The sequence below is a fragment of the Caenorhabditis elegans genome, chromosome V, assembly GCF_000002985.6.
Source record: "Caenorhabditis elegans chromosome V".
NCBI classification, from domain to species: Eukaryota; Metazoa; Nematoda; class Chromadorea; order Rhabditida; family Rhabditidae; genus Caenorhabditis; species Caenorhabditis elegans.
The window spans coordinates 8,123,509-8,150,777 of NC_003283.11; the positions used below are offsets into that span (position 1 = coordinate 8,123,509).

The 27,269-nt window shown below is 33.5% G+C and overlaps 6 protein-coding genes and 2 non-coding genes across 9 annotated transcripts; 6 read left to right on the forward strand and 2 right to left on the reverse strand.

Annotated features, from left to right (window-relative positions):
* Window positions 1–175: 175 nt before the first annotated feature.
* Window positions 176–3,306, forward strand: gtnt-16 (Glycosyltransferase family 92 protein). Its single transcript, NM_072696.8, has 9 exons — window positions 176–342; window positions 453–1,434; window positions 1,480–1,668; window positions 1,719–2,130; window positions 2,478–2,593; window positions 2,637–2,724; window positions 2,784–2,869; window positions 2,915–3,008; window positions 3,052–3,306. The coding sequence occupies exons 1-9, from the start codon at window positions 189–191 to the stop codon at window positions 3,112–3,114; spliced, it is 2,184 nt and encodes a 727-aa protein (NP_505097.1). The 5' UTR covers window positions 176–188; the 3' UTR covers window positions 3,115–3,306.
* On the reverse strand, window positions 3,155–5,844 carry spr-1 (REST corepressor spr-1). The gene is made up of 11 exons (NM_072697.5): window positions 5,641–5,844; window positions 5,499–5,589; window positions 5,242–5,456; window positions 5,030–5,191; window positions 4,780–4,974; window positions 4,310–4,442; window positions 4,150–4,260; window positions 3,951–4,104; window positions 3,671–3,897; window positions 3,515–3,624; window positions 3,155–3,460 (listed from the first exon to the last, which is right to left on the reverse strand). The coding sequence occupies exons 1-11, from the start codon at window positions 5,839–5,841 to the stop codon at window positions 3,383–3,385; spliced, it is 1,677 nt and encodes a 558-aa protein (NP_505098.1). The 5' UTR covers window positions 5,842–5,844; the 3' UTR covers window positions 3,155–3,382.
* Window positions 5,845–7,102: 1,258 nt separating this feature from the next.
* Window positions 7,103–9,821, forward strand: snap-1. 2 transcript variants are annotated; one of them, NM_072698.7, is made up of 6 exons: window positions 7,109–7,171; window positions 7,381–7,455; window positions 8,192–8,347; window positions 8,397–8,756; window positions 8,802–8,959; window positions 9,470–9,821. In NM_072698.7, the coding sequence occupies exons 1-6, from the start codon at window positions 7,112–7,114 to the stop codon at window positions 9,546–9,548; spliced, it is 888 nt and encodes a 295-aa protein (NP_505099.2). In that variant the 5' UTR covers window positions 7,109–7,111; the 3' UTR covers window positions 9,549–9,821. The 2 variants fall into 2 exon arrangements, with proteins under 2 accessions (NP_001380251.1, NP_505099.2); NM_001392555.1 differs by having other exon boundaries at window positions 7,103–7,171; window positions 7,381–8,347; window positions 9,470–9,811.
* Window positions 9,822–9,923: 102 nt separating this feature from the next.
* D1014.4 (t-SNARE coiled-coil homology domain-containing protein) lies at window positions 9,924–11,476 on the forward strand. The gene is made up of 3 exons (NM_001383350.2): window positions 9,924–10,163; window positions 10,216–10,368; window positions 11,245–11,476. The coding sequence occupies exons 1-3, from the start codon at window positions 9,930–9,932 to the stop codon at window positions 11,398–11,400; spliced, it is 543 nt and encodes a 180-aa protein (NP_001370615.1). The 5' UTR covers window positions 9,924–9,929; the 3' UTR covers window positions 11,401–11,476.
* A 6,199-nt stretch (window positions 11,477–17,675) lies between these two features.
* D1014.11 lies at window positions 17,676–17,736 on the forward strand. The gene has a single exon (NR_069061.1). It is a non-coding gene; the product is annotated as an Unclassified non-coding RNA D1014.11 (non-coding RNA).
* Window positions 17,737–18,387: 651 nt separating this feature from the next.
* On the reverse strand, window positions 18,388–18,408 carry 21ur-14985. The gene has a single exon (NR_069062.1).
* Window positions 18,409–20,396: 1,988 nt separating this feature from the next.
* D1014.2 (G-protein coupled receptors family 1 profile domain-containing protein) lies at window positions 20,397–22,141 on the forward strand (the record flags this gene model as incomplete). The annotated part of the gene is made up of 5 exons (NM_072700.7): window positions 20,397–20,800; window positions 20,897–21,020; window positions 21,244–21,408; window positions 21,463–21,564; window positions 21,645–22,141. The coding sequence occupies 5 exons, from the start codon at window positions 20,397–20,399 to the stop codon at window positions 21,861–21,863; spliced, it is 1,014 nt and encodes a 337-aa protein (NP_505101.3). The 3' UTR covers window positions 21,864–22,141.
* On the forward strand, window positions 22,121–24,342 carry D1014.13 (uncharacterized protein). Its single transcript, NM_001392556.1, has 4 exons — window positions 22,121–22,189; window positions 23,076–23,138; window positions 23,189–23,341; window positions 24,208–24,342. The coding sequence occupies exons 2-4, from the start codon at window positions 23,095–23,097 to the stop codon at window positions 24,272–24,274; spliced, it is 264 nt and encodes an 87-aa protein (NP_001380235.1). The 5' UTR covers window positions 22,121–22,189; window positions 23,076–23,094; the 3' UTR covers window positions 24,275–24,342.
* Window positions 24,343–27,269: the final 2,927 nt, after the last annotated feature.

Below are 27,269 nucleotides of genomic sequence, written 5' to 3' on the forward strand. Positions count from 1 at the left end.
TGCATTTTATTTTCTCCAATCCCTAAAGCAAGTATAGTCTTAAGACCCTTTCTCACAAATCCCGGAACCGACGTCTGTATTCAATGTGGCGTTCATGTGCGCCATCTAGATTTTGCCTCGCTATCTACCTGAAATCTCCATTGCTGCTGCTTTGAATTCATACCACACTCATTTCGCTTCCCGGAAAAATGGGTCGAGATATCTCCAATACTCCGTTTGCGTGGCAGTCAAAAACGAACACACAAAACCGGTTTTTAAAATTTTTACTTCTTGTCATTATATTATCAGCTCTATCATTTTATATTGGGTTCCCAGATTCTAAAAGTGCATCTCCTGTATCAGGTAATTATTCGTTTATTTATAACGTTTTCCCTTTATTTTTGATAGAAAACAATATTGAAAAACTCATGTGTGAATATTCAATTTAGAGTTTTAGATAGTGATTTTTACAGATAAGCAACAATATTCTGATCAGCAAAAAGAAGTCGTCAATTCCAATTCTTCCAACACTGAATCTAAAAATGCTGGTTCTGAAAATCCGGGATCTTCTGAAACTTCAGCTGATCAAACGGCAAATGAACCGAAACCTGATAAAGTTTCTGACGATAATGCAGGATCAGCAGAAACTATAGAATCCAACGGTATCGAAAAAATCCCAAGTAACGATACCAGCTCTCCAATTTTTGATAGTGCAGTAGTACCATCTGGTCCAGCTCAAGAAGAGGACGAAGCTGTGGAAGAAGAGAAAAAAGTTGAGGAAGAGCATGAGAATCACGGAAACTCAGAGGATGCAGAAGAAAATAAATCAGGCGATGCTGTCACTACGACAACTGAACTTTCGATGGAAGATCGGGAAGGAAATGATGATCCAAAAGATGAATCAGAATCAGGTACCACTGTATCAAATAATGAAGAAACAACTACGACTGAAAATAAAGTTGCTGATGAAGCTCCAAGCAAGGAAGCGGAAAGCATCCAAGCTTCTCAAGACAGCGATCACGTTGAGAAAGAAGGTGAATCAGAAACAACGACTACGTCTGACGAATCTGCAACTACCACAGAGAAAAAAACAAACGGAGCAGAACTTGTAGAAAAATCCGAAACTGAAGAAAAGAATGGTGACAGTTCAACTAAGAGTCCTGAAGTAACTTCTGAAAGTTCTGTAGATACAACAACTATTGAAGAACAACTGAAAAGCAATAATGATGAAGAGAAGCAGGTAGATGGAAATGAGAAAGAATCAACATTCCGAGTACTCAACGAAGATCACAATGAAAATGAAGAAATTGGAGAAGGAACGAAAAAGGTGACAGAAGAGACTACTACTGTGGAGACAACTGAGAGGCAAAATGTTGATGATACCACGGAAAACCAAACTACCCAAACGACTAGCTCATCGTATAATGCGAAGGAAGAAAAGAAAAGCTACAGAAAGTGAGTAAGAGAGACACAATTAATTGGTAGTTTTTATTATTTCAGGTGTAAAGTTGAAGAGTGGAACGACGTAACTACAGTTGAAGTTCCAAATCAATCAGTTCACAAAAAATTACTTTTAGATATGGATTCTGAGGATGAAACTGAAAATATTCAGCATAAACCCAGAATAATTTCAGCGTTTGCTTACAAGGACTCAATTGCTGTAACACTTTCGGCTAAAAACTTTTCCAGGTACTGACTGTATCATAAAGTTTTTGGAATTTCAAAAAAATAAATTTCAGTGAAACTGTGTACTGTCGTTATCACGATTGCTATAAGAAAGGAATGGGTGACCCAAAGCCTTCATTTGTGTATCCTGAATCTACAGTGTACTGTCCTAGAAGAGCCGGAGCAAAATATATTTCAATAAGTGAAACACTTGACACCATAGGTCAATATCCTGTTCAAATCGTTAAACGACAGCGACCAGAGCACTTTTTGACAGTTTGCGTTCCTCTGAATGATGAAAATGTGAACATTCTTGAAGTGGCAAGATTCATTGAATACTACAAACTACAAGGAGCCACTTTCTTTAATGTGTATTATAAAAATATGAGTAAATATCAGACTATGTTACTGGAGGATTATACAAAAACTGGAGATGTTAAACTTGTGAAAGTTGGAAGTGAATCGACAGAACAAATTGAAGCAAATGTAAGTCTAGTAGTCTTTGAATTGTTTGACAAGCTAAACAGGATTTTTAGACTTTCGTGTTAAGCTTTAGTGCATGCAGTCCCAAGAATGCCTGCCTAAAAGCGTACCTCGTGCCTACTGGCAAACTACATATGAATCGGGTCATTTCCTAACTGAAATATCAATAATTCAATTTGAATGAGAAAATATCAAATCTACAATTAGTAAACCTTAAAAAACCAGACTACAAAAAAAGAGAAATTAGGCAGTAGGTAGGCATAAGATACCTAGGTACGTAGGTATACGTAGGCATCCAATTCAGCTGGCAATGTAATGGGAAAACTGTAAATTAAAATATTTATTATCAGGATTGCCAACACCGAAGCAAATATTTCTCAAAATGGACTGCATTTTTGGCGCTCAATGATCGCCTGGAAGTTGGAGATGGTGCAAAGGAAGGTACTACAATTGCTTCTAAGATAGAGTGAGCTCTCTTTTTAGGAATTTTAACAAAAATATAATTTCAGTTCTGTTGTGGATTTCAAGTTGAATGTTTTAAAGTACACATCTCCGGAGACTGATGAGAAAATTAGAATTGTTGTTCGTCCAGATAAAGTAAGTTTCTTTTTTATTTGAAATATTTTATTACACAATACAACTATTACGTGTTCTAGATTGTATCCATAAACCAACATCCAATTTTGGTGTATTCTGATGATCAACCCCAGGAGGCAATTGCAGAATCTTCTGGACTTTTGAAGTAAGCATCGACTTTTGTAATTCGGAAAAACAGATCGAATTTCAGAGAATTTATAAACTCCGACGACAAATGGACACCAGAAAACCTATCCGAGAATATCGAAGATAATGTTCCGCTCCGAGGTGAACTTCTGGAAAATGTGAGTTCTATTAAATGATAACATGTAGAAAATTCAATTTCAGATATTGTCACGTACGAAGTTGGTGTACAGGACAATGGAAGAGGATTCTAAGATGGATGAATAAAAGATGTATTTATATTATTTGTTAATTAAAAAATCGGACTGAAATTGTAATTTATTTTATTTTAAGAATTAAAGGTTGTTTTTAATTTTCAGATGACCAGAAAGTGGTCAATTAAGTTAATTGTTAAATTATTTATGACACATGATACTACTTAAGTGAATAACATATTGAATAAGAAAGACAATTCAGAAACCAGGAACTGGGAAAAATGATATATTGACAATGCGAAACACAGTTTTGATAAGTTGACTGTATATTCAACAAAAACCTAAATTGAATCTTCTTCTTCTTCCATATCAGCCAGCCTTTCTGGATTTTTCATGTCTGCTAGGAACTCTTCATCGGCCTAAAATGTAATGAATATGGTAATATGTTACTTATCAGTCAATTAAAAACTTACAGCGTCAATCGCTTTTTGATTTTCCAAGTAAAATTGGTAGACTTGGTCAGGAGTTTTTGTTCCGATAACATCAGCGATGTGTTCGAAATGAGCTCCATACATGTTGAAACCTATAAGTATGCAATTGAATTATAGGACGCATGAGGGGCAGCTTACATCTGATAACTTGTGATCTTTCCAGCTGTGTCCAATCTTGAGAGTAATGCACTCGATCATGAGAGAAAAGGTATGTGGGATTGAGATCAGGATCGTAGTAGGTTTGCTCAACTCGCTTTCTCAGATTTGTCATATCATTTTTCCACGATGCAACTAATTTAATGTCCACTTTACTCCCATGCTGACAAGCTTCAAACATTTTACGACGAGAATCATCAGCCAGAACTCTGAAAAGTAGACTGGTTAATAAGAATAATACAATTATCATAAACAAACTTACTCAATCTCTTCCATACAAACTGTCTTTTTATGCCTCCAGATGAGAGGCCCAGAACCATCAGACTCGCTTTGTATCTCAGTTTTCTGTGCAGATGGGCTCGATGTCTCTCCTACATTGCCATTTTCTGTACATGATGAAGATGGAATTTTGTCAACTGTAAATATCTAAATGAGAAAATTGAGAGAAGTCTATAAAAAACCATCAATTATATATTCCACACACTGATCTTTTACGATTATTCTTTTCTGGAAAGTGCTTCCGGTCGCCTGTGCGGATAGCTTGTCAAAATCCTTCATGTATTCCTTCATATCTGAAATTTGGTGCGTTTTAATAGAAGTCACAAGAATTTGATCACTAACTATCAGGACATGAAACTTGATTTCGGATACGTTCAGCTAATACCAGACGAAGACTTGTTGGACGAGGTACTCCCGTTTGGTTGAAATAAATTAAACAAGCACGGCATTCTGGACGATTCATCGCGTTATTGATCTGTAAAATATTTATTTAGATTGTTAGAAACGTAAATAAAATATTCCCATTCAAACCGATTTTATAAATTATTTTTTATTTCCAGTTGCATTGGAATTTTGTATTTGTGCAGAATGAATAAGTATCGCCAAAAAAAGCTGAAAAAAAACTGGTATTTTCAGATAAATCTTGTGAATTTTTAAATTTTAGCTCAAATTTTTAATTTAAAAAATGTGGGAAAACCCCGGTGCAATAGACAAATTCATGAAATTGCCTCTACTGCTTTGGAATAGTTTTGAACAGAAAACTGAAGATTATTCGATACTAAAAACATAAATTTGATTATTAAAACACAAACCTGCATATTTTCAGCTTTTTCTCCACAGTTGTCACACATTGACTCGAAAATAGCTTCAGGATATGGAGATGGAGTTTCAGTTTCTTCCGAACTACTACTATCATCACATTTCGAATTGACAAAGTTTAGATATTTTACACGTTTTTTTGATTCGTAATAAAACTGAACAATTGACTGAAGAGATCGATGACAGAGCTGAAAATAAAAAAAAATTGAGGTTGCAGGCTTAACAACAAAAAAAATAACTAACCGCTGATCTAATTTGTGAAAAATTTTTGCCGAAAATCTGGTAACAATTCTCAAAAAGAGTAATTTCCTGATCTGTCCACACATCTTTCAGTTCATTACGTCGTGCAACTTCTGCTATGGCCGAGTCAAAATTGAAGTTATTTATTGTTAGGATATACAGAGCCTGAAAAAACATCAAATGAGATTCCCATATAACTTTTTTTAAAAACTAACTCTATCAATAGGAATAAGATATCGATCAGATGATTCTCTGATGAAAGCTTCTAACTTTTCATCATCAATAGTTTCCGGAGTATTCCATATTAGTTCATCTTGATCATCTCTATCCTCATTACATGCTTTATCATTTAAATTAAGATCCGCGATTTTCGCTTGAAACTCTGTTCCTACGTTGATTTCCTTATTCGTGTTTGATAGTGGGCCTTTCACTGAATTTCGCTGAATATATAAGTCAAAATGTACGTTCAAACCTTTTGCGCCAGCATCAATTTCAGGTTCTGCGGCTGAGCTTTCTCCCGAAGAACTTCTTTTTCGTTTTCTTTTGGATTTGCTTGGTTTTGACTAGAAAAAAAAACATTATTTAAAAATTAATTTTTTATAAATGACACCAACCCGTTGTTGAGATGGGCGTGGAGAATCCACATCTACAAGTGAATCTTCTTCTAATAATGTATTTTCTTCGACTTCTGGCACATTTTCTTCTATGGTTTCCGCTGGAATATCAGTTTCGGGACCTGCTATTGTTGATTCTTCAGATGGAACATCTACTTTTTCGGATTGAGCAGATTCTCCATCATCGTCATACAAATCCATTTTCTACAAATTATCGATCGTTAATATGATATTAGGCGTTTGGATACTGAACGAGTATTACAAATGAAGGTCAGAAATGTGTCATTATATGCGGAAGATTCGGAGGAGGGTTCTATTGTTATTGACCGAAAATCGGGTAAATGCGCCCCAATGTACTACTGCGATATTTCAAACACCAAACGATGGGAGGAATTCTTCTTAATAAATCGAAGAAGAGAGCGATAAACAACTTTCTTCATTTTAAATTAAGGAAACATGTTTTTATTTTATTTTTAGAATTAATCTTAAATATATGCGCTTTTTAGGTTAAAAACAAAATAAAATATTATGAGCGTGTGGTTGATAAACAAACAATTTTGAACTTAAAACCGCATATTATTCTTTTCAAACAAAATTTACAGATGGAAATCAATACCGGAAATGCTGTTCTGAAAAAAAGTTACTCTCAAAACCAAAACAAGCTGCATGAAGCCTAAAAAAGTGATCATTTAAATAATTATTAAAATTTCTAGTTTAAAAATTTTTTATGAAGAGGGCGGGGCCTCGTAATTCCACACGCAACTCTGGCACGCGATTTTCGCAAGGTGCGCGCGCTTTTTTGGTTTTTCAATAATTATTTTATTTCCGTCAACACATTAGAAAAGTATTTTAAACTCTCATTAAATGCTAATCTACTAGTTTTAATTAAATTTTTCCATTTATTCCTATTTGAAACTCATCTTATCACCAAATCATGTACACATGAGCCATTCTATTTTCATTATTTTGAATTTTCCGTGCTGGACTATTCGTTCTGCTATAAATTTAATTGTTGCGACAACATTTTGAGTTTTTTACATTTAGAAACAACGTATAACATGTTTCTCCGCGTATTAATTTAATCCATCAATGCCCCGAAACTCCTGAATTACGAAATACATTTATTCATGACGTCTCGTAATAAATATTTGTCCGTTGTTCTTTTTCTCTAATTCTCATGCTCATATGACATCTCTCCTCCTCTCTGCTTTTAAAAATGGCCGTGGCCGTGTCTTTTCTCTCTCCCTCTTCAGTTACAACGAAACGTGATCGTGCGATAACAAGAAAACGAGGCGACGGCGTCTGGGACCACTGGTCCACATCGATTCTTCGTTTTTTCTTGCTCACTGCGCACTCAATAAGTTCTCTGCTTTTCCTCACTTTTTGGAATTTTCGTTTCTTCTTCGACTTTTCTTCGTTTCCGCGTATTTTTAGTGCACTTTTGTGCGTAAATCTCGAAAATTTTCAGAAAATGTCCGACAATGAAGCAAAAGCACGCCAAAAAATGGCAGAAGGACGGAAAAAATTGTCGGTAAGAATTTATTTTTTTAAATTTGCGATTATCGTACTTACTCTATTAGTATTGCACCTAATGGCTCCGCGTTGGATATATTGATTTTGAAGATATTCGTAAATCAATAACTACAAAAGAAAAAAATTATGTTAAATTTGAGCAATGGGATGCAAAGCTAATAGAGTAAAAACAATGTAATGGCAATGAATATAATATTATTTTTGCAGGGAGGCGGCGGTTTCTTAAACAGAATGTTTGGAGGTGGCGGTTCAAATGCCGAAGCTGCAGATCTCTTTATTCAGGTGAATACTTCTTCTGAAAATCAAGAAACTGTAACTGGGCAAAATGAGTTGCGAAATACTTTTGCCAACAATAGGCTCGACCAGGAAGATGACAACATGGATGAAGTGGATGATGAAGATTTTATTGATGAACATTCGTTTTGTGAAATAGAATGTAGTCATAATGGATGTGATTACATTGCTTCAAATCTTCTTGATTATGAGAATCACTATTCACAGCACTCGCTCCAATGTTTCGAATGTGGAATTGGTTTCGATACTGCTCATCGTTTGGAGGTTCATCATGACGAGCGACATAATCCATTTTTCGAAATTCAAGTTTCTCGTGAGCCTGGAATTAATCATTTTCGTTGTCTTCATCCAACATGCGAAATTCGATTTTCTAATAACCGAACACGTGATGAGCATTCACGGATTATTCACTTCATCCATGGTGAATCGTCTCGTCGGCGGAAGGCAGAAGACAATGGAGTCACATCAATCTTAAATGGTGCAATGAACAAAATGAGCTTGCTGGAAGGTGAAGATACCGGATGGTCTGGTGAAATGCAACATGGATTAGAAATGAAAACGAAACGAAGAGTAAAAAAAGCAGCTCGAAAAATGAATCTCGCCCCCGAAACGCACGGAATATGAATAAAATATTTTAAAGCCATTAAAATTAAACAGGTCGCAATAAAACTACTAAATATTTCAGTTTTTTTTTTAATATTTATGATGTTTTGTAATATTTTAGGGAGGAAATTTGTTCAAAATGGCAAAAAATTGGCAAGCCGCTGGTGACGCATTCCTGGAAGCCGCTGAATTCTACGCTAAAAATGGGGACTCCAAGCACGACTGCGCCACTCAGTATGCTGAAGCTGCGAATTGTTTCCGCAAGATTCAACCAGAGGTTCGAGATTTCGAGACTTGTTCGTAATTTAAGAATCTTGATTTTTCAGCGTGCTGTTCAATGTCTTGAAAAAACTTCGGAAATCTACACTGACATGGGTCGCTTCACAATGGCCGCAAAAAATCATGTAAGCATTGCTGAACTCTACGAAACTGAGCTTCCGGACAAAGAGCAATGTGTGAAGCACTACCAACAAGCCGCCGACTATTATAAAGGAGAAGAACAGAAAAGTAGTGCCAGCAAGTGCCTTGTCAAAGTAGCCATGTATTCTGCCGAATTGGAAAAGTATTCTCAAGCTATTGCTGTATTCGAAGAGATTGCATTCTTCGAAGCCGATCATTCAACCCTCAAGTATGCTGCTAAAGGACACTTCTTCCAAGCTCTTTTATGTCATTTGTGCATTGATCCAGTAAGCTCCCATCTGCATTAACACTGAAATCGTTTTATTTTTAAGATCAACACACAACAAGCACTTCAAAAGTACGAAAACGCGTCTCCATCGTTCACAGATTCGAGGGAATGTAAATTTGTAAAGGAACTATTGGCAGCTATTGATGAAAAGAAAGAAGAAACTTTTACCGAATGTGTGGCAAACTTTGACAAGATTAGCAGGTATCGTGTTTTGTCGAATCACTTTTCAATATTTAAAAAATCATCCAAATTTGAAAAAAAAATTCGTTAGAAATGCCAAGTTTGAAATTAGTTTGTAACTGCATCATATGTCTCTGTATACTTTTATCACAAAACTGAAACAAAAATTGATTGTTAAATTAGTGAGCTGGAAAAAGTCAAAAGTAGCTGATTTGAATTGTCGTGCAACTCGAGAATTCAAATTTAAGAGCTAGTATTTTTTAGCCAATTGAATTAATTACCAGTCTGATTTTTGTTCTGTAATATTAAAAAAAAAAACCTTCAAAATAAATATATACACCATTTTGCCAGTAATTTTCCATTCATGATGTCTTTAGATTCGAATTCCAGGAATATGAAAAAAATCACTATTAGGATAATGCTAATTTTCTTTTCACTTTTTTTCAATAGTTTTCTCATTGTTGGTATCATGCCATAAACATGCTTTGAAAAGGTCATGTGACTACATTCTTATCAATATTTTTCTTTCAGACTCGATAACTGGTCGACTTCTCTGCTTCTCAAGGTAAAGCGTACCATTGAAGGTGAAGATGAGGACGATTTGCGATAAATATCTTTTTTCCAATTTTTCCGATTCATGTACTTCCTAATCTTATTTATTCTCATTTAAATATCTCTCTCATTTCCATCCCCCATTTCCATAATTGCGTTGTGTTGTAAAAAAAAGCAGATGTAGAATTCTATTTTGACCAATATTCTTTCGCACCACCCAGTTTTTCTAACTGCGTAACTGTATTTTCAAATTCCAGCAATATTTAAATATTTACTATTCAAATCGCTTTCTGAAATTTCAATTCCTGTTTAAATGAAGTCTGAAAAATGTAAGTTCCTCAATTCTTTGATTTAAGGATGGCTTATTTGCTGCGACCGCATACTTCACTAGAAATTGAAGGTTTCGAGTTTAAAAAATGCCTTATTGTTTCAGTTTCCAATGGGAAATGAGGAGGAAGAAGATTCAAATGTAAGATATTGGAAAACGAAGTACGATCATCTTAATGAAGATTATGAAAGAATAAAAATACGGACGGAAAGTCTCGAAAATCGATTATTAGATGTTGTTGAAGAAAATGATAGAAAAGATAATGAAAATAGTGAGAGAATTAGACAATTAGATGAGGCGTTGAAAGAATCACAAAAACGAGTTGAACAGTTGGAAGCGGCTTGTGTAAGTGATTAGAAAAAAACATAGAATTAAAATGAGATTTCAAAAATTGCAGTTTCGATACAAAAACCAAGCCAAAGGGGAATTTGCAAGTTCTATCAAAAGTGAAGAGAAATTAGAAAAATCTCAACGGAAAGATGATGAAGACAATGAGTATTCAAACGAATTACAAAGTGTACAAGAACTGAGAACAATTAGTGGAGAAAGTGTATGTTTTGATTTTCTATAAAATAGAAACATTACAGGAACAAAAAGTTGCGTATTACGCAAAATATTTGACGCACAAAATATCTCGTAGCGAAAACTACAGTAATGTTTTATATGACTGCAGTAGCGCTTGTGTCGATTTACGGGCTCGATTATCGAAATTAATTAAAATAATTTATTTATCGATAGAATATAAAAATCAAGCAAAGCATTAGAAAATAATATAAAAAACGAAAACACTATTCCAAAAACAATTAATTCCAAAAATCGAGCTGGTAGATCGACAAAAGCGGTACAGTAGTCATTTACGAATTACTGTAGTAATATTGTTTATTTGTCACAAGAAAGAGCTACACCGGAAGATAGAAAATAAAGTAAAATAAAATGATGTAGTTTTCGCTACGAGATATTTTGCGCGTCAAATATATTGCGCATGAAATCTAAAATTAAAAAAAAAATTCTCCGAGTTTTATTGGCGCGCAAAAAGGTTTATAATTATCTTTTTTTTTTGAAATTTGCACTTTGAGAACTGATTTAAAAGTTTTATCAGGAAAACGAAAATAAAACGACAAAATTTGTTAAAAACTAAGTAATTTCGTTGGAATTCAAAGAAAATATAAAAAACAGCCACACAAAGCCGAAAAAAGCTACCATAAACTTTTTTGCGTGCCGAGACCCATATGGATTAATCCGTGTACCTTTAGAAGGAATGCCAAACTCTAGTGAAATAGAGTAAACATTAGAGTAATGCAAGTTAACTTCAATTTTCAGTCAAAATTTTGGTAACGGAATTAGAATATCGTAATACTCTAAATATTAAAAGTACTCTAAATATTTTTTTCATTACTTCATTTTAAAGTTGTTATAATTATTTCAGCCCCGTTCATCAATCGATGGAATCACCCGTTCTCTAGACTTTCACTCTGGTGATCATCTCATATGCGAATATCACAAATTACCGGTTCTCGCAAAAGGCGAAGGATTCATCTACGGGTTCCGTTGGCACATATTCAATAAAATTCACATCGTGTAACCCTATTTCATCTCTTGCATTGTAGCATTTTTTCTGTGATTTTGTTTTTCGGAATAAAGTTTATGTGTCCTTCAAAATCCGATACATGTCTTGGCAATGAATAATTCATTTCAAACTTGGCGACACCTTTATTGCTTCTCGTGCTCACGTGAACTGAGATGAAAAATTATTGGAAATGAGCTCTACAAAAAAGACTCGCCAAAGAACTAGGAAATAGTATATTGTTTGGTTTTTGACACAATTTCATCGCTGGTATTATTGTGTACACGATTGGGCTAATAAGCAAGAGGCGTGTTCCCATTTTTCGCTTTGGAGCTGCAGAACAAAAGGATGCGATAAATATATATTTAGAGATTCTCTTGTTGTTCCTCTCGATAACACACCGTTATTGCAGTTTTGTAGTTTATTAGTGGCAGGTAATTCAGAACAATAATTTTGATATGGTTACACCTATACACCTAGACCCGAAATTTTGAAAAACAATACAGTAGTACATAGATTTATAAATTATAACTATGTATATATTTTTTTAATTGTTCGGTAGCTTACCGAAATGAATCCAGTTAATTTCAATTATTTCTCAAAAATCTATAATTCTAGAATGTTCTGTAAAAATGAGTATTCGTCATTTGGTTTAACATTTTACCAACTTATCGGAAACCTCATAAAATAAACCATAATTTTGAAAGACATGTTTGTATTCGGGGTTTTTGTTTGACATAAATCATCACGAAACAATTTTTGCTTGCGTGGCAATATATTTCTTCGTACATCACAAAAATCATTTCCTCTAGAAAATCCAAGAACAGAAATCACATTTCTATGAGAATCATAGTCATAGATAATAGATAAACTATAAGTTTCAAACATACTTAATTTTGCGTATATATTTTTTGGAGCAAATGGCTGAACAAGCTCTAGATTATATTGTCAGGTCGGAATAAAAAAAGTTCTAAGGATAAATTAACTCTTTTCCAGTAAAACATTTAAAAAAATTCCAGTGTCTTCTCAGAAAATGTCGAGGGATATTTTCAATGTTTGCTTTGTTTTTTCAAACAACTCATTCATTCAATCAACAAGAGATGCAATCAATTACAGGCAAATTCTAGTAATTTCATCTTTAAATGATATTTCAGTGCCGTTGACTCAGGATGAACTAAATTAACGTTTTTGCAAGAGTTATCTCCTAACCATATCGGACGAAATTTTATAACATTAAAATTTTTTTTCACTAATTTGATATTATGCTCAAATCCGCCCGTATGTCTGACACAAATGAGAAAACCGCCTCGACTACCTTACAAGGCGACCCTCGCCTACCTTATGCCTACATCCGAGCCTACTTCTGAAGAACACGTTTTTTGCAGTTTTACCATTGAGCTTTTAGCAAGTTTATTGATATGAGGAAATGAGAAATTCTTAAAATTTGTAGGATCTTGTTAGTTTATGTTTTGGTTTACACTGGCAAAGCAAGTACCCAAAAACTGGAGATTATTTCAAAATGCAGATAGACGGTAGGGAAAACCCTGGCGCAAGATTTTACCCGCGAAAAAGTTTCGCTTCAAAAGTTAAATTATCATTATTGTTAGTTTTCCCTGTACGGCACACTGCTGCAAACATTTTTTTTTCTCGGTCGTCAATATAGATCAACTTCGTCACTCTCAGAGTTTTCAATCTACGAGCTAGTTTTTTTGTAAAATGTTTTGCATTGCATGCGAATAAAGGAAGTATTTTTCATCTCGTAAAACATCCAATATCCACGAAACTCTTAACGTCACTTTCAGATTTCTATCCAAAGAACATTCAATGCCCGTTTTCACTTCTAATTGTTTTACGTAAATTATATCAAATTATTCTCTGGCAAAACCATGTATTATATCTTTCAAGAACTCTAATTTGTCTTTTTGTGATGTCTGCTTTTATTCTTAATCATCTTCTTCCGCATTTCAAATTTCTCCGGTCACATCTTCTTCGATCAACTAACTTCGCAAGCCAATCATATTTATGACATCAAAAATAGATTTCACAAAAGAAAGGAAAAGCAAAACCTTTCTTTTTTCCTATTTATTCTTTCTTGTTAAAATAGAAAACGTGGGAAATTTGTGGGATAGATTGGAATAATTTGAAAAGGATCCTCAGAAATTGGCTCTCAAAGAATACCAATTTTTGCATGTGTGTTCGTCTGTTTTCATCTTTGGTGGCAAACGAATGAATCGTGTGAAAGCAAATGAGCTATGTCACATACCGTGAGATGAACCCACGTATAAATAGCAATTGTTTTTATTTTTGTGCCATTTATGTCATTGTCTCTATGTTAAATTTGGAATTCACATTTGACAATGATTTTCGATTCAATCGGAACAGATGACTCCATGTTATTTTTCAATGACCAGATAGACCCTAACTTTGGAAATTTTAATTTATAATTCATTTGGAAATGATTCCAATAATAAAAATTTTAAAAATTGATTAGCATTAGAGGAACAATATCTGTAAATTCCTGTAAATTCATTTGTTATGTTTTTCCCTCAAAAATAGGCACCTTGTGTAATTTTCTTTCTAGATCAAAAATCGGAATATCATATAAATTACTCCAATTCGAAAATTATTTTCTTTTTTTTCCCAAAATATTGGAATTTTTTCAAAGTGTTGATAGTTTATAATATTGCTGAATAGAAATTGCATCAACCATTTAGTAAATTAATATATCAAACCTACCGTATTTTCACTAATATTATTGCACCCCACTACTTCGCTTTGAATCTTGGTCAATTTCAAAAATATTATATCACTACATAATATATGACACAACGATAGAAAATAAATAATTATTTTCTTGTCAGTTGACACTTTTTGTATTGGACAAACAAAAAGGTTGTGAAAATATTTACTTGCAATACAATTTTAATTAGTTTGAAATACTTAACATGTTTGCCATAGATATATTCAAAGGTTCCATAAATTAATTTTCAAGCCCTTTCAAGTTCACACAGGTTCATTTTATGAGATTTGGTAACTTTGAAAAAAAATAATTCAGCTAGCGAGAACATATCAGACAACTTCCGGTTTAATAATATTCATAGAAACATAAAATATGAAATTGTGAAATCATGAGCTATAATTAAAACACGATGCTCTATAATCCTGAATTGATGTGTTCTCAAAATTAGTTCGACATAACGTCACCCTGAATTTTGCAAAATTGTGGACACCGTCGCCTCCACATTTTTCTTGTTCCAGACAAAATTTTCCATGACTGCCTAGTATTCTGTGGAATCATACTGGCAACTGTTATCAAATTATAAAAGGTTGAATGGCGTCGTGGGGAGTTTGTCAGGCTGTTGAAAGAATCTGGCACAGTGTTTCACTGATAAAAGTTACCCTAGAAGTTGTTAAGACTTCTCAAAAGGAACCAAAACTTATCCAAAAGTTTGAGTTCGAATGTTGAACTCGCAGCCTCCGAATGAAAATCACGGGATTACCTCGTATGGTACGAATAAAAAAGACATGAATATTGAAAATATATTTTTTGTAATGTTCTGAATTTCTCCGCTCACTTATAAAAAACGTAGCCTACTCAATCTGATCTATAACCGATACCTCCCATTTTCCGTAACTTGAGAATGTGATGACAACACCACGAACCACATGAAACATATTTGATCTACCACATCTTTTTATGTCCCACAAATTCAGGTGGTGTCCGTTTTCTCATTATCGTTTTATTTTTTCAATTTCTTTTCTTCATCTGTCATTTGTTCGTCGTTTCATTGATTAATAATTTATTGAAACATTCTCGAAAGCACCAAATCTATCTGAAACCAATTGTTTTCTGTGTGTCTTCATTCCAGCCAAATATAAGTTGGAATAAAGAAACAACTAAATAAGTGACATTAATTCAATGTCTCTACTATTTTCTTCATTTCTTCAATGGCACTGCATTCTCGTTTCTTTCAGCTTTTCTTATAAAAATGAGATAGGCTCAATATTACCCCCAGGCATCTTTCAAATTTCATTCAAAACCTTCTTTATCGTCATTTTTTTTTCATTTGTTTCAAGTTATCTGGCTATTTTAAGTACAACAGTTTCTCAAGTGGTTTGATCAGAGTTCATGTTTGTGCGTGTATTTTTGTTTTGTTTTATTTGCGGATTTTGTAGGTAATTGGATTTTTTGGATTTTTCAATTCATTTTTGGAAACCCATCAAGTTACTTTTGCAAATATAATAAAAATCTCATAATTTTGTTGAAAGCCATTTTATCCAAAAAAGATTTGTCACCATAATTCGATTCGAACTTTGAGCACTACTAAAAAATTTTCTACCGATTATGCTTAGTTTGCCGATTTATTGAAATATTTATGAGAAAACTATCTTACTCCAAAGTAGCCAATCCGTTCAAGAATTGGCAAAAAACCAAATTTCAAATTTATGCCAAATTAAAAACTTTTGAGTTTACATTCCAAAAAGTCTAGTGCTTTTATTGTATTCAAATTTTTCCGGTCATCGATTAAATACCAAGTTAAAAAATTTTGGGGCAGCTTTTCTTTAAGTGGTGGATGACATTTCGCTGTACGACCTACAATTTTCAGCAAAATTCTAATCATTACTCCGAACTCACCTGTCTCGAGGAACTGATAAATAAGGAAGTATTAAACGGTCCAAGAAAACGAACAAACCAAACTACCAGCACATTTTTAGAGTTTTTACAAATTTTTCCCAGAACTTGGAGACCCAATTTCTCGAATTCCGAAAAAAAACACAAATTCAGAATATTCCTTCTCGGCATGACACGCCAATGTAATTCTCACAACTAGGTATGCAAAAAAAAAGTTAGAAAACTAATTGGAATCGCGACACAAGGACCTTTCTAGTGTCCTTTTATTTGTCTTTTGTGTCCTTGTCTGAAACTTGAAGAGCAAGTTCTGAGTTTTGCTTCTTGTTTCCCATACCTAATGACACACTTGCACATCCACATCCTTCCGTCCTCTTTCACCTAAATCACATGCCCTATGTCCTGAAAAGGAATAGTAAAAGTGTGTTTAGAACATATACTGCTTGCTTTTTTAAAAATATCAATTATTTGAATCTTTTAAAAACTAAAATTGTAACTACATATATGTAGATCAACATGATAGGAAGCACAATACTGAAAATAACTTTCTAGTTTATTTCAAACTTTTTCTATGCCAAAAAGCTCAGTACTATCACTACCGATTAAGTTAACGAGCTAAATAAAAGATCCTTGTCAAACGTAGATAGACATTTCATGGCCCACCAGTTCGATTATTTATTCTTCGCATTAATTATAATAGATCCCTTCCTCCACTGATGTGAAGACATCATGACGTTCTGATGTTGACGTGAGTCTCCTGAACCACTTCACCAAGTGCATTGTGAAGAACAAAATATCAACGAAGGCGTGAGAACAGTAGAATTATTTCTTTGTTGTCTGTGGCTGAACGGATTTGCCATTTCCTTGTGAAATTCAGTGTCCTAGAGTCAATACTTAATCGATAGGAATCCGCGTTCTTGATTATTTTCTTAAATGAAACCTGCCCAGGTTTTGTATTTTCTTGCGTTTGAATTACTTAAACTTTTTTGTACTTTTCGAATTTTTTTCGATGGTTTTTGATATATCTTTACCAATCTGGCGAACCAAACCAGACCAAGGAAAAAGGTCACCCATCTATTTTAACCTTTGTATTTTAATATTTTAACAATGACAGTCTTTCATGTGGTTTTCACTGAAGATACTTCATCAAAAATTAAGCTCTCCGAATGTTATATAAAAATTATTCATACAATTTCAGTGTTTGAAACTTTATCAATGCTCTGAACATATTTAACTTAAAATCCATTTAATTCTCTATAAATGTCTAAAATGGTCTAGCATGGATGTGTTCAATCCCCAAACATTTTTTTGATCCTAAGATTCAGAAAGGCGTAACATGTTTTCATTTGTATCATATCTCCTCACTCTCAAGATTTGTAATTATAATTTTGATTCATAAAAAGAAAACAATAATAATAATAATCATTTAAGGTTTGATTGGATCAACATTTGATCTATGATGTTCACCTGTGTTTTACTTTTTCTTTGAGACACTTGACTCATAACTCACACCAGTCTAATCTATGCCTTTCCATCACAATCCTCCCACCCAAACATCTAGATCTAATTTTCATAGTGCTGAATATTTTACATATAAATTAAAGATCTGAGTGCGTCGAAATTCTGAAAATGGACGAAAAGAGTGTTGTTTGAAAATTGGAGTATGAGGTCACATGAGAACGGGCTTCATGGAAATAGGGCTTCACCTGACCATTTGCATAAAGTTTTTCCGTGTCCAGGGTCAAAATAGCAATAAGCTTTCTCCACCCTTTGCAGAAAGGTTTCAGAGAGTCTAAAAAGTGTTTTGATCAAAACCAAAAATATCACATGATCTTATAACTTGTACAACAAAATGTTACATTTGGACATGTTTTGATGCTGGAATGTTTTGGGAAAGTCAGAATTCCTGCACGCTATATTATTACTAAGAAATGGTTTTGTTGTCTTTTGAAAATAACTTGCTGGTATTTTTCATAAACCATAAGGCTCTGCTATCAACCACATGGTTTCAAATGTCATTAATGTTGAGATATGCTAACAATGCTCATAATTTTATAAACATAAGTAGTCAAAAACATTGAACATTGTAATTTTTCCGGCAGACATACATGGAGAATTCTAAATTTGATTAAGTTCCGGGATTAGATTTTGCATTATTTTTTCTTCCTTTACATAAAATTCAAATGTTCTTGTACTCAAAATAGTCACCCTTCACATCTTTGCTCTAAAAATTCTTATGATTTTGAACATTTCTCCACCCACACTTTCTATACCAAAAACAAACAAAAACTTCAGTCCTTTCATAGTGGTCCACTCCGGACTTGTAATATCATCAAAGATTGCTCTCCGAACCCTGAAAATTATGGATGATTCACTCATTTTTCACTTCTCTTAGAGCGTTTCTTGGCTCCGTGGTTTTCTAAAAGAACACGGAAAAACTGCAGAAAATAATTGCCGCTATCTTCTAATTTACTCGATTTTTTATTTCTGTTGGGGAAATTAAGGCATCGCTAGAGTTCTTCCTGAGGACATCCAAGATCAAAAAGCCTCTTAATCTTTATGTTTTTGAAAAGGCTAAACATTTAGATTCGCTTATTTGTTTTCATCAAACATTTAATATTTCCTATTACATATTTTGTTTCCCGAGAGATTTTTGAAATAGTTGTATGAAGTTTTCAAGAAGTTCAATATTGAACTTTTTTAAACAACATTTACTAATACTTTAAAATTTTGAAACCTAAGTGCAAACCAGTTCATGCGATAAATTTTCAAAAAGTTGATACGCTCCGAATAAGTAATATTAATATTTGAGCTTTTGATATAATCTTTGACATATTTGAGCTTTCCCATACACGAAAATTTCTAGATCTTCTCCAGGTGCCTGCCGAAAGGATAAAGTCAATTGAATCATGCACCTGTTTTATTTTTCTTCTTAAATTTTTTCATTGAAGCCCAGATTTGAATAGTTTCCAAATTCCCACGCTACCCCCTTGTCTAAATCTTAAATCTGTGAATTTTATGACTTCTCGCCGATTTTCTACTTATCGTCATTTAATCTGAAAATTGAAAATCTAACAATAATCTCTCCGTTCATTTTTTTTATTCAGTTGATTTTATCATGACGGATTGTGAGAGACTTTTTGACTGATAATTGTTACTTATTAGCCAATCTGATTATGGTTCTTTTTTTCAGTTTCTTCTGTGTCTAGTGATCATTATTGCCAGCTCATTTCTTCTTTCTTTTTCTCATTTTCTTTTTCCTCCAACAGCCACCTAATTAGTACGGTTTCCGGAGTACACCTCGTCGTCACAATTTTCTGAAAAGGAGTCGTGCGCTTTCACAAAAATCTTTCAGTTTCACATTTTCATTCGAAAGTCTCATTGTCACGACTTTGCACTGGTTGTTGATGTTCTTCTGATGAAAAATAATCGCTTTTAGGGAGACCTATACCTTCTCTGTCGTGAAAACAGTTTAAATTAGACCAAGGGATAGCTTTTTTTACTTTCTGGTCAATGAATTGTTTACAGTGCATTTTCTCGTTCTAAATAAAGTTTTCAATATTCCGATTCGTTCATTCCAAATATCGGAAATGGAAAGGCTATTCGTGAAATTGAATATAGAAAGTTTTTCGAATGTTTCCATTTCTTGTAGCAAACACACTAAAACGGAACATATTGAGTTATCATATTTAATACTTTGACTTTGGAAAGTGAGTCACCGGAGTTTGGCAGTCAAAGATCGAAACAAGCTAACTTATAGTCAATGGTAGGATTATATTTGATAAGAAACACCAAAACACGTCTTGATAAATCTGCACCGAGATCTTAAATTTTGACAATACAAATCTGAACATAGCATTGTTTTGGCTGTTGAAAATTATCTCAAATTTTCGTTTGCTATCAAAATGCTCCTTAAAAATGTTTAAATGTCTCGCTGCCTAGTTGCTACGTAACATATCAGAAGCCTGTTGTTTTCTTCAAAGACAAGTAATTATATTAACACTCTAACTGTCAATTATTACTTTCTTCCACTTTCAACTTTCAGCTCGCTTCTCTTCATTTCTTATTTTTTACCTTTTCTGCGTTTTTAATCAACAGATTATATTTAATTTAATTTAATTTATTACGATAGCAAGATATCGTGAGGTAGAAAAAAACACACATTAATAGATACAAACCATCACAAGTGGTTACATAAATAAAAATGGAACAAAAATAAAAAGAGATGAGAAAAAAAACAATGGCTACATTGGAGAAGAAGCATTCTTTTTTCTTGCTAGATCCATTCTTTTTACTTAAATCTCCAACGGAACGTGCCAGATTTCAATTTTTATCTTTATTGTTATTTCCTGATTTTCTAATCAAAATCCGTCTTCTCTTTCAGATGAACGCCTCTACAAACGCAACAACAACATTTGTACCATGGGATCACAAAACTCTTCAAATTGTGATGTTTCTCAACAGCAAAGTACTCATTCTTCAAATCATATTCGGATGTGGAGGAAATATTCTTAATCTCATGGTTCTGTTGAGCAGAGCTATGAGAAGTCGAACTAATTTGATTTTCGCGGCAATGGCGTTTGCTGACTTGTTCTTCCTGATCCTACACATTCCTTCGGTTCTTTTCTTCATTGGAACTATCCGAGATGCTCCATGGTACAGAAATGGGTTTTCTCAAGTGATCGCAGGAATGCTCAATTGGTCATCAGCGGTCTCGATTTGGTTCATGATGTACGCAACTATTGAAAGAGTTCAAGTTTTCAGAAGTCCGTTTAGAACTTCAAAAAGGTGAGATTAGTCGAAATATTAATTCTTTTCTTAAAATTCAATACTACTCACAATTTGTTACTAAACTTTTCATAACCACAAAACTTAAATTTCCAGATCTGCTTCCACTCGATTCTTCATCACTCTGTTCTCCATCGCCTTCTTCTGTCTTTTACTTACGATTGTTCACTTTATCCACCCGAAAACACGTGCAGCTAACAAATATGCTCGTTATGTCGTGGTAAGCTAACATTAAAAATGAATCACTGAGACATTTTTTTGACTCATTGAGATTTAATTCGTGCAATGTGAAAACTTCATGTCGAAAAGACGTTTGCGACATCGGAAAATGTGTAATAGAATTATGATTTTTTGTACCAAATTTGGATGGATTAGATTAGCAGGACTTAGAATGCGCACTTATGAAAAACAGTGACGTATATGGAAATTGAAACATTTTTCAGTACATCCATATGATCTTTGTGGTGATCATTCCAATGTTTCTATCAACATCTCTAAACATTCTTCTTGTATGTGCACTTCGGAAAAACTCAATGCCGTTAAGAATGCTAAATGATTCACACGTGCATCAAAGTCTGATCGTGCAAAGAACACGGACAGAGAGAAAGGTAGGAAGATAATTTTTATTCTGAAATAAAAGTTGAAAAACTCGATTGTTTCAGGTGACTGCAATGGTTACAGTAATCCTTAGCTCCTTCATTGCTTGCAATGTCCCAGGATCTATTGTATTTGTGATGAAAGAAAGCGATGACACTTTCGACGATGTATGTTTAATTCTTTGATCTCCTTGCTCTATTCATATTCTTTTCAATCAACCAACCAAAAACCCTAAACCCAATTACAGAGCCGTCGACACATCCTCATGCAAGCAGTCTGCAATTCATTGGCTGTCACGGGAAAAGTCCTCAACTTCCTTCTCTTCTGTCTTTCTTCAGAGCATTTCCGTGCTCTTTTAAAGAAAAGGTTGTGCTACCTATTTCATCTCCACCATGACTCTTCACGCCGTCATAATATGAGTACAACTGCCACAAAGACATTCAGTGTACCGTTGAATGATTTGTGACTACTATTTAAATGTTGTTAGTTTTTTCCACGTTTAGATATCCTGTATCATTGAATGTAAATACACTTGCCGCCAATACTTGCCACGTGTTCTTCTTGTTGATCTATTCAATTTCCTGTTTCACCTGTCTAGAACCTTTTACTGTCTCCCCGGTTTTTGTTTTCAGCCACTGTGAATCTCTTCGCCCGACCTTCCACAATCTCATAGATCAATTTTGTGATCTCGTTAATTTATAACGTGAACTGTAGTACAATTTTTGCAATAAACTAATTTGCTCATAAGGTTGAAAATTTATTTATTTCGAAATTAATAAAACTTCAAGAAAGGTGAGCTTATTTTTCATTCGATGACTGATTGACAGAAAATTGTGTAATTCGATAGCATGGAGAAGCATACATGTTGCTTACATTTAAACGTGCAATGCTTTTTCGAAAGAGCTGAAGCGCTATGGTTTCAAAGCATTCTGAGCCTTAAATGTAAATGATTTGCGGCAAAATAAATACCTCTGTCTATATACCGATTGCCGAAAGTAAAAATTTCTGTGCCACATAATTGCCTCATAGTTAAAAATGTCGTATTGAGGAATTTTTGCCAATTTGCAATTTTAATATGCTTCTTTTAATTGAGGAAGCTAACACATAAATAATCAGTGACCGCCTATGAAACGAGACATTAGAAACAAGAGCGAGTTAGAACAAAACAATTTACGGTATTTGTGTAGGTATGTAATCTGGGTCCCTTTTCGATCAGTAGTCTGTATTGAAAGTTCAACAAGGTCACATGTTATTTACTTTTGATAATCAAATGATATTCCCTTCTATGCGTACATCCTCACCAAAACATTTTGTACTGCCCGCTCGTGGTGTATGCGGTTGTCGTGGAATGCCGTCTGATCACCACGGAAACAGTTCCCGAAATTTTTGGAAAAATCACGTAAAGTACGTGAATCAGCGATTCGCGAGCGTCTCAATGACAATGCATGATATGCCGTATGCATAATTTCCCTCTGAATGTTTATATTTTTCTATATACATTTCTTTTTTTTTCTTCGAGTGCTCATCGTCAGAGATGTGACGCACTTTTAGAAGGATATTTCGTGCGCGGCTCAGATGGTCCGACATCATTATGATGTATGCATGTGGTTGGTTCAGTAGTACAAAAAACGAAACCAAAACATAGAAAACATGCAAAAAACTCAAGATGAATTTGCAGAGACCCACAAGCAGTCGAAATGGAAGAGATGCGCATTGTAGAAATCGAAACTGCTGACAGAAAGTAAGCAGTTCAATGAGAAATTATTTTATTTTAAGTTAAATTTCTTTCAGAATAAAAAGAAATTGGTCGTATGTGAAAAAGAATGAGCTGAAATTCGAATCTGCGGAAAAAGCAAAGCCAAGTCCAGTGGTTTGTATCAAAGGAAATGACGAGAGTGAGATTAATTTGTTGGAAAAGAAGACAAGTTCTATTTCGAAGTACTCGTGAGTTTTATTCAGATTTTATTCAATTTTTGCAATATAGGGGATTCATATAAAACATAATTATTGAAATCAAACGTGAAGCGTAATTTTCAAAATCAGATTTGAAAATAAAAATAAACAAAAATATTTCAAACGAAAATCGAGAACATAGGTACCTTAATGTTTTTTACTTACACCGTCAAATTGTCTTTACAAAATTTTTTATGCAGATAACCCAGAGTTAAAATAAGTCATATGAAACATGATTTGAAAATGTGCAGAGTTTGATGATTTTATTTAACAATTAGTAACTTTTATGTACCGCATGAAAAAGTTGTTCACGGTCTTGTTGGAACTGCCTATTGCGCCAGAATATTTTGTTAACACTAAAATTGCGAAGAGTTGAGAAGCGGTTTGCAAGCCCGGGGCGCCGTTGTTTCAAAGTTAATTTTAAATAATTTTTGCGTGTTTTTTTGTACAATAAAATACTGAAAAGCAGCGCTGCGGGATTGTAACGTTTCTCAGCTGTGCGGTTTTCAGTATTGGTTGACTATAACACTATTTTTCTTTTTACAAATATAAAATTGTCGTTCTCGGTCGCAATTCATTAAAACACAGGGGCGAATTTGAAAAAAAAAGAATCAAACATTAATCTCTGAGGTCACATGTACCAGTTTTATTACACAGTTTTTCAAAGCGGTTCTCAAAAATCAAGACTCAAATCACACGGTCATGCATTCCTTTCCTGATTTTTAAAGATAAAATGAATTAATGATTCAATGATCACTTCCGCAGACAGTCATGCTTGAAAGAAAGATCATCAAAATCAATGAATCTGTTCATGGGAACAAATTTCAAAAACCTAAAACAAACTAGTTTGGTTTCAGATCCCCATTGGCGCATCGTATGAAACAAGAACGAATCGACAAACGCGAGAAACTTCATTTGAATTGAACGATCCATTGTGGGTATACTATTGGCCAGATGATAAAACTTTTATGACTTTTATGAACTTCTACTGCAAAGAAAATTTAAAGAGAGAACAAAAAACTCGCAGCGTAAAGGATACAAATCACGAAAAAAGGTGAAAATGATTTCTCTTTTCTCTATTTTTCGAAGTTCCTACAAAATGTTTACTAGGAAATTGAACAGTCGGCGAGCGTTTTCAACCTTAGCAACAACATTCCCAGTTTTTGAAGTTTCCAAATAATTTTTCTTTGGCTAAAGTTTATATCACTAATAGTAAAGACAAAAGACTGGATAATGTTTTTCATTGTCGTTCTAAAAATTTCCATATAGATGAACAACTTCTCAATTCGTATATTTTTCTATTTACAATTTTCTTATTTCTATTGTTAACTTTACACTAGACGACTCCTGGACACTTTTTGATTTTCATGAGAACTGCTATTCATTCCAATATTTTATTTTGTTTTTTTTGTTCATACCTGTTATAATTCCGTCATAATGTATGTTACTTGAATCCTCACGTGTCCATTTTATTAACACTGACTTTAAAAAAAAATGAAACAAACAAAGCTATAAACTATTAAATCAAATAAATAAAAAGATACCATAAGACTAGATGAATCGGTTTTTATGCGTTTAAAATAAACATGTAACGTATATATTTTCCTAGTTATTAGTTTTTAAAGAATTTTTAGTTTTTTTTCGGTTAGTTTTGAACACTCATGTTGTGTTTTGTGACCTCAGAATAGTAATCTAGATGAGCGAGTTTCGGATCTAAAATTCATATACGTGTCAACCATATCTTCAAATGACAGAAGAATCGACTCTTTTTCTTGCTTTGTTCTGTGTATTTTTTGTTATTTTAAAAAGTACGTTTTGAAAAATAATGATCAAGGAAAATTTATTTGTTCATAAATAAATATTTTATCAATTATTTATATTTCCAATCGAAATGTCAACAACATCTTCAAAAATAGAACAAGTATGCGCTTTGTGAATGCGTAGAGGGCTAGAAAAAAATTAAATTAATAATTCAAATTTTATTCCATATAACGTTTTTGAACGGTTTTTAATGAAGCAAAAACTTTAAAAAGTTTTTTTTGGAGATTTTGAAAATATATTTTTAATCCAAGTATCTAACCGACTTCACCATCTTTAAGCTTCGAAAACTCCTTAATAATTCCAAACATAATTTCCCTACAATACCGATGAGCCTAACAAGTCTATCGAAACTTCATAGAAATATGAATTTCTAGAAATACATAAAACGATTGTCTCATGATATTTCCAAGAATGTTTAGCTTCTCATTAGGTACACAGAACAGAAAACGCATCCATATACTCTATAGTTTTCCATAAATACCGATTCATGAATTTTGCTTTGGTTTTCTTTGGTATTTCAAAAAGTAAACCTTTCAAGTAAAACTTTGGAACATAGATTCCAATGACTGTTCCAATTCCTCACAAATTAAGATACTGTGTGTTGAAATGTTCGTATTTGATCAGACAAAAATACACCTAAAGAGAGGCCGAAACGTTTGGCAAATACAAAAGTTACTTAGGTTTCTTAAGCCAATATTTTTTTATTGGAAATCGACCAATATAAAACTTGAAAGATAAACTGATTTCATCGGTCTCTAATCATTCAAAATGTCACCGGGTCACTTTATTAGCATGATTATGTTGTTTTCATACAAGATTATTCTTTAAAGAAAATTTAATATCACATGCTTTGTCTTATAAAAATTGCATTTATTTATAGTAACATTGTTATTCTTAATTTCATCTGACTACGTAAAAATCTGTGAAAATAGGACTCTTTTGTTTTTCCGTCACTTAAACTTTAAATCATACTTAAATATTTATGATTTCATTTTTTCGTCATTAACCGCATTTTCCCATTACAATAAATTACCAGAATATACAAAATACCGCCACTGCAACAACTGGGCAAAACTGGGCAAAACAATTGGGCAAAACTGAAGATTCTAGCGAAGCCTAGCTTTTCTTCGAAATTTCGAACCGTCACATAAAAGTTTTGTTAATTTTTTGAGTTCGTTTCATCATGAAAGTCGGCTTTTTGGGACCATCCAGCATTGCAAAACTTTTTTATCCGCTACTCCTCACTCTTAAAAATTTTAGTCCAACGAAAACCCAACACTACGTTTTATTTTTGTTTTAATTATTTTGATATTAAAATTTAATTTTTGGAACGTTAGAATCGTCAGAATTCTTCACAAAAAATATTTTTCAATTTAAGGTCACATTTTGATTTTTGAATTCAATCTTCTGTTTTGAAACGGGATTTCATAAAAATAACCTGGCTTCCTCAATTTCTGGCTTTTTAATTTTAATTTTCATTTTCAAAACTCATATATTTTTCTGCACATCACTCACGTTTGTTTTCGCCCACTCATATTCCGCTACAATAGAATCTGTCTTCCGTTTTTTTTTTCTTCTAAAAATGTCGATTCGATTAAGTTCAAAATCTATTTAAAAACTACCAGTATCTCATAATTAAATTGTTATATACATATTCTGTTCTTTTTCCCAATTCACATCCGCTTTCGATCTTCAGTCTCCTTCCCATTGCACTTTTTTCTTGTCATTTTCACAACAACGCCTACAAATTTGCAACATTTAACGTCATCATCAGATGCTTTTGCTATCGTCATTTGTTCCACGCCCATTCTACACATTTATATTTGATTTGGGGTGGTCGTCGTTTTTTAGTAAAAGCGTCCGCCCCATCTGGAATAGAAATAATCAGAAGAGGGTCAAAAAATAAGCCAAGCCCAATCCTTGGTTTCCTCATCATTTCTTTTCTGATGACTATAATTTTTAGGAGACTCAGATGGCCATTGGCCTTCGTCGCCTGACATTTTCTCATGAGCCATCGTGCCGATAATTCAATCAGTCTTAAAATGGGAGAAACGAGTGGTTTTTCCATCTCTATTAGTTATTCATTTTTTGTTAACTA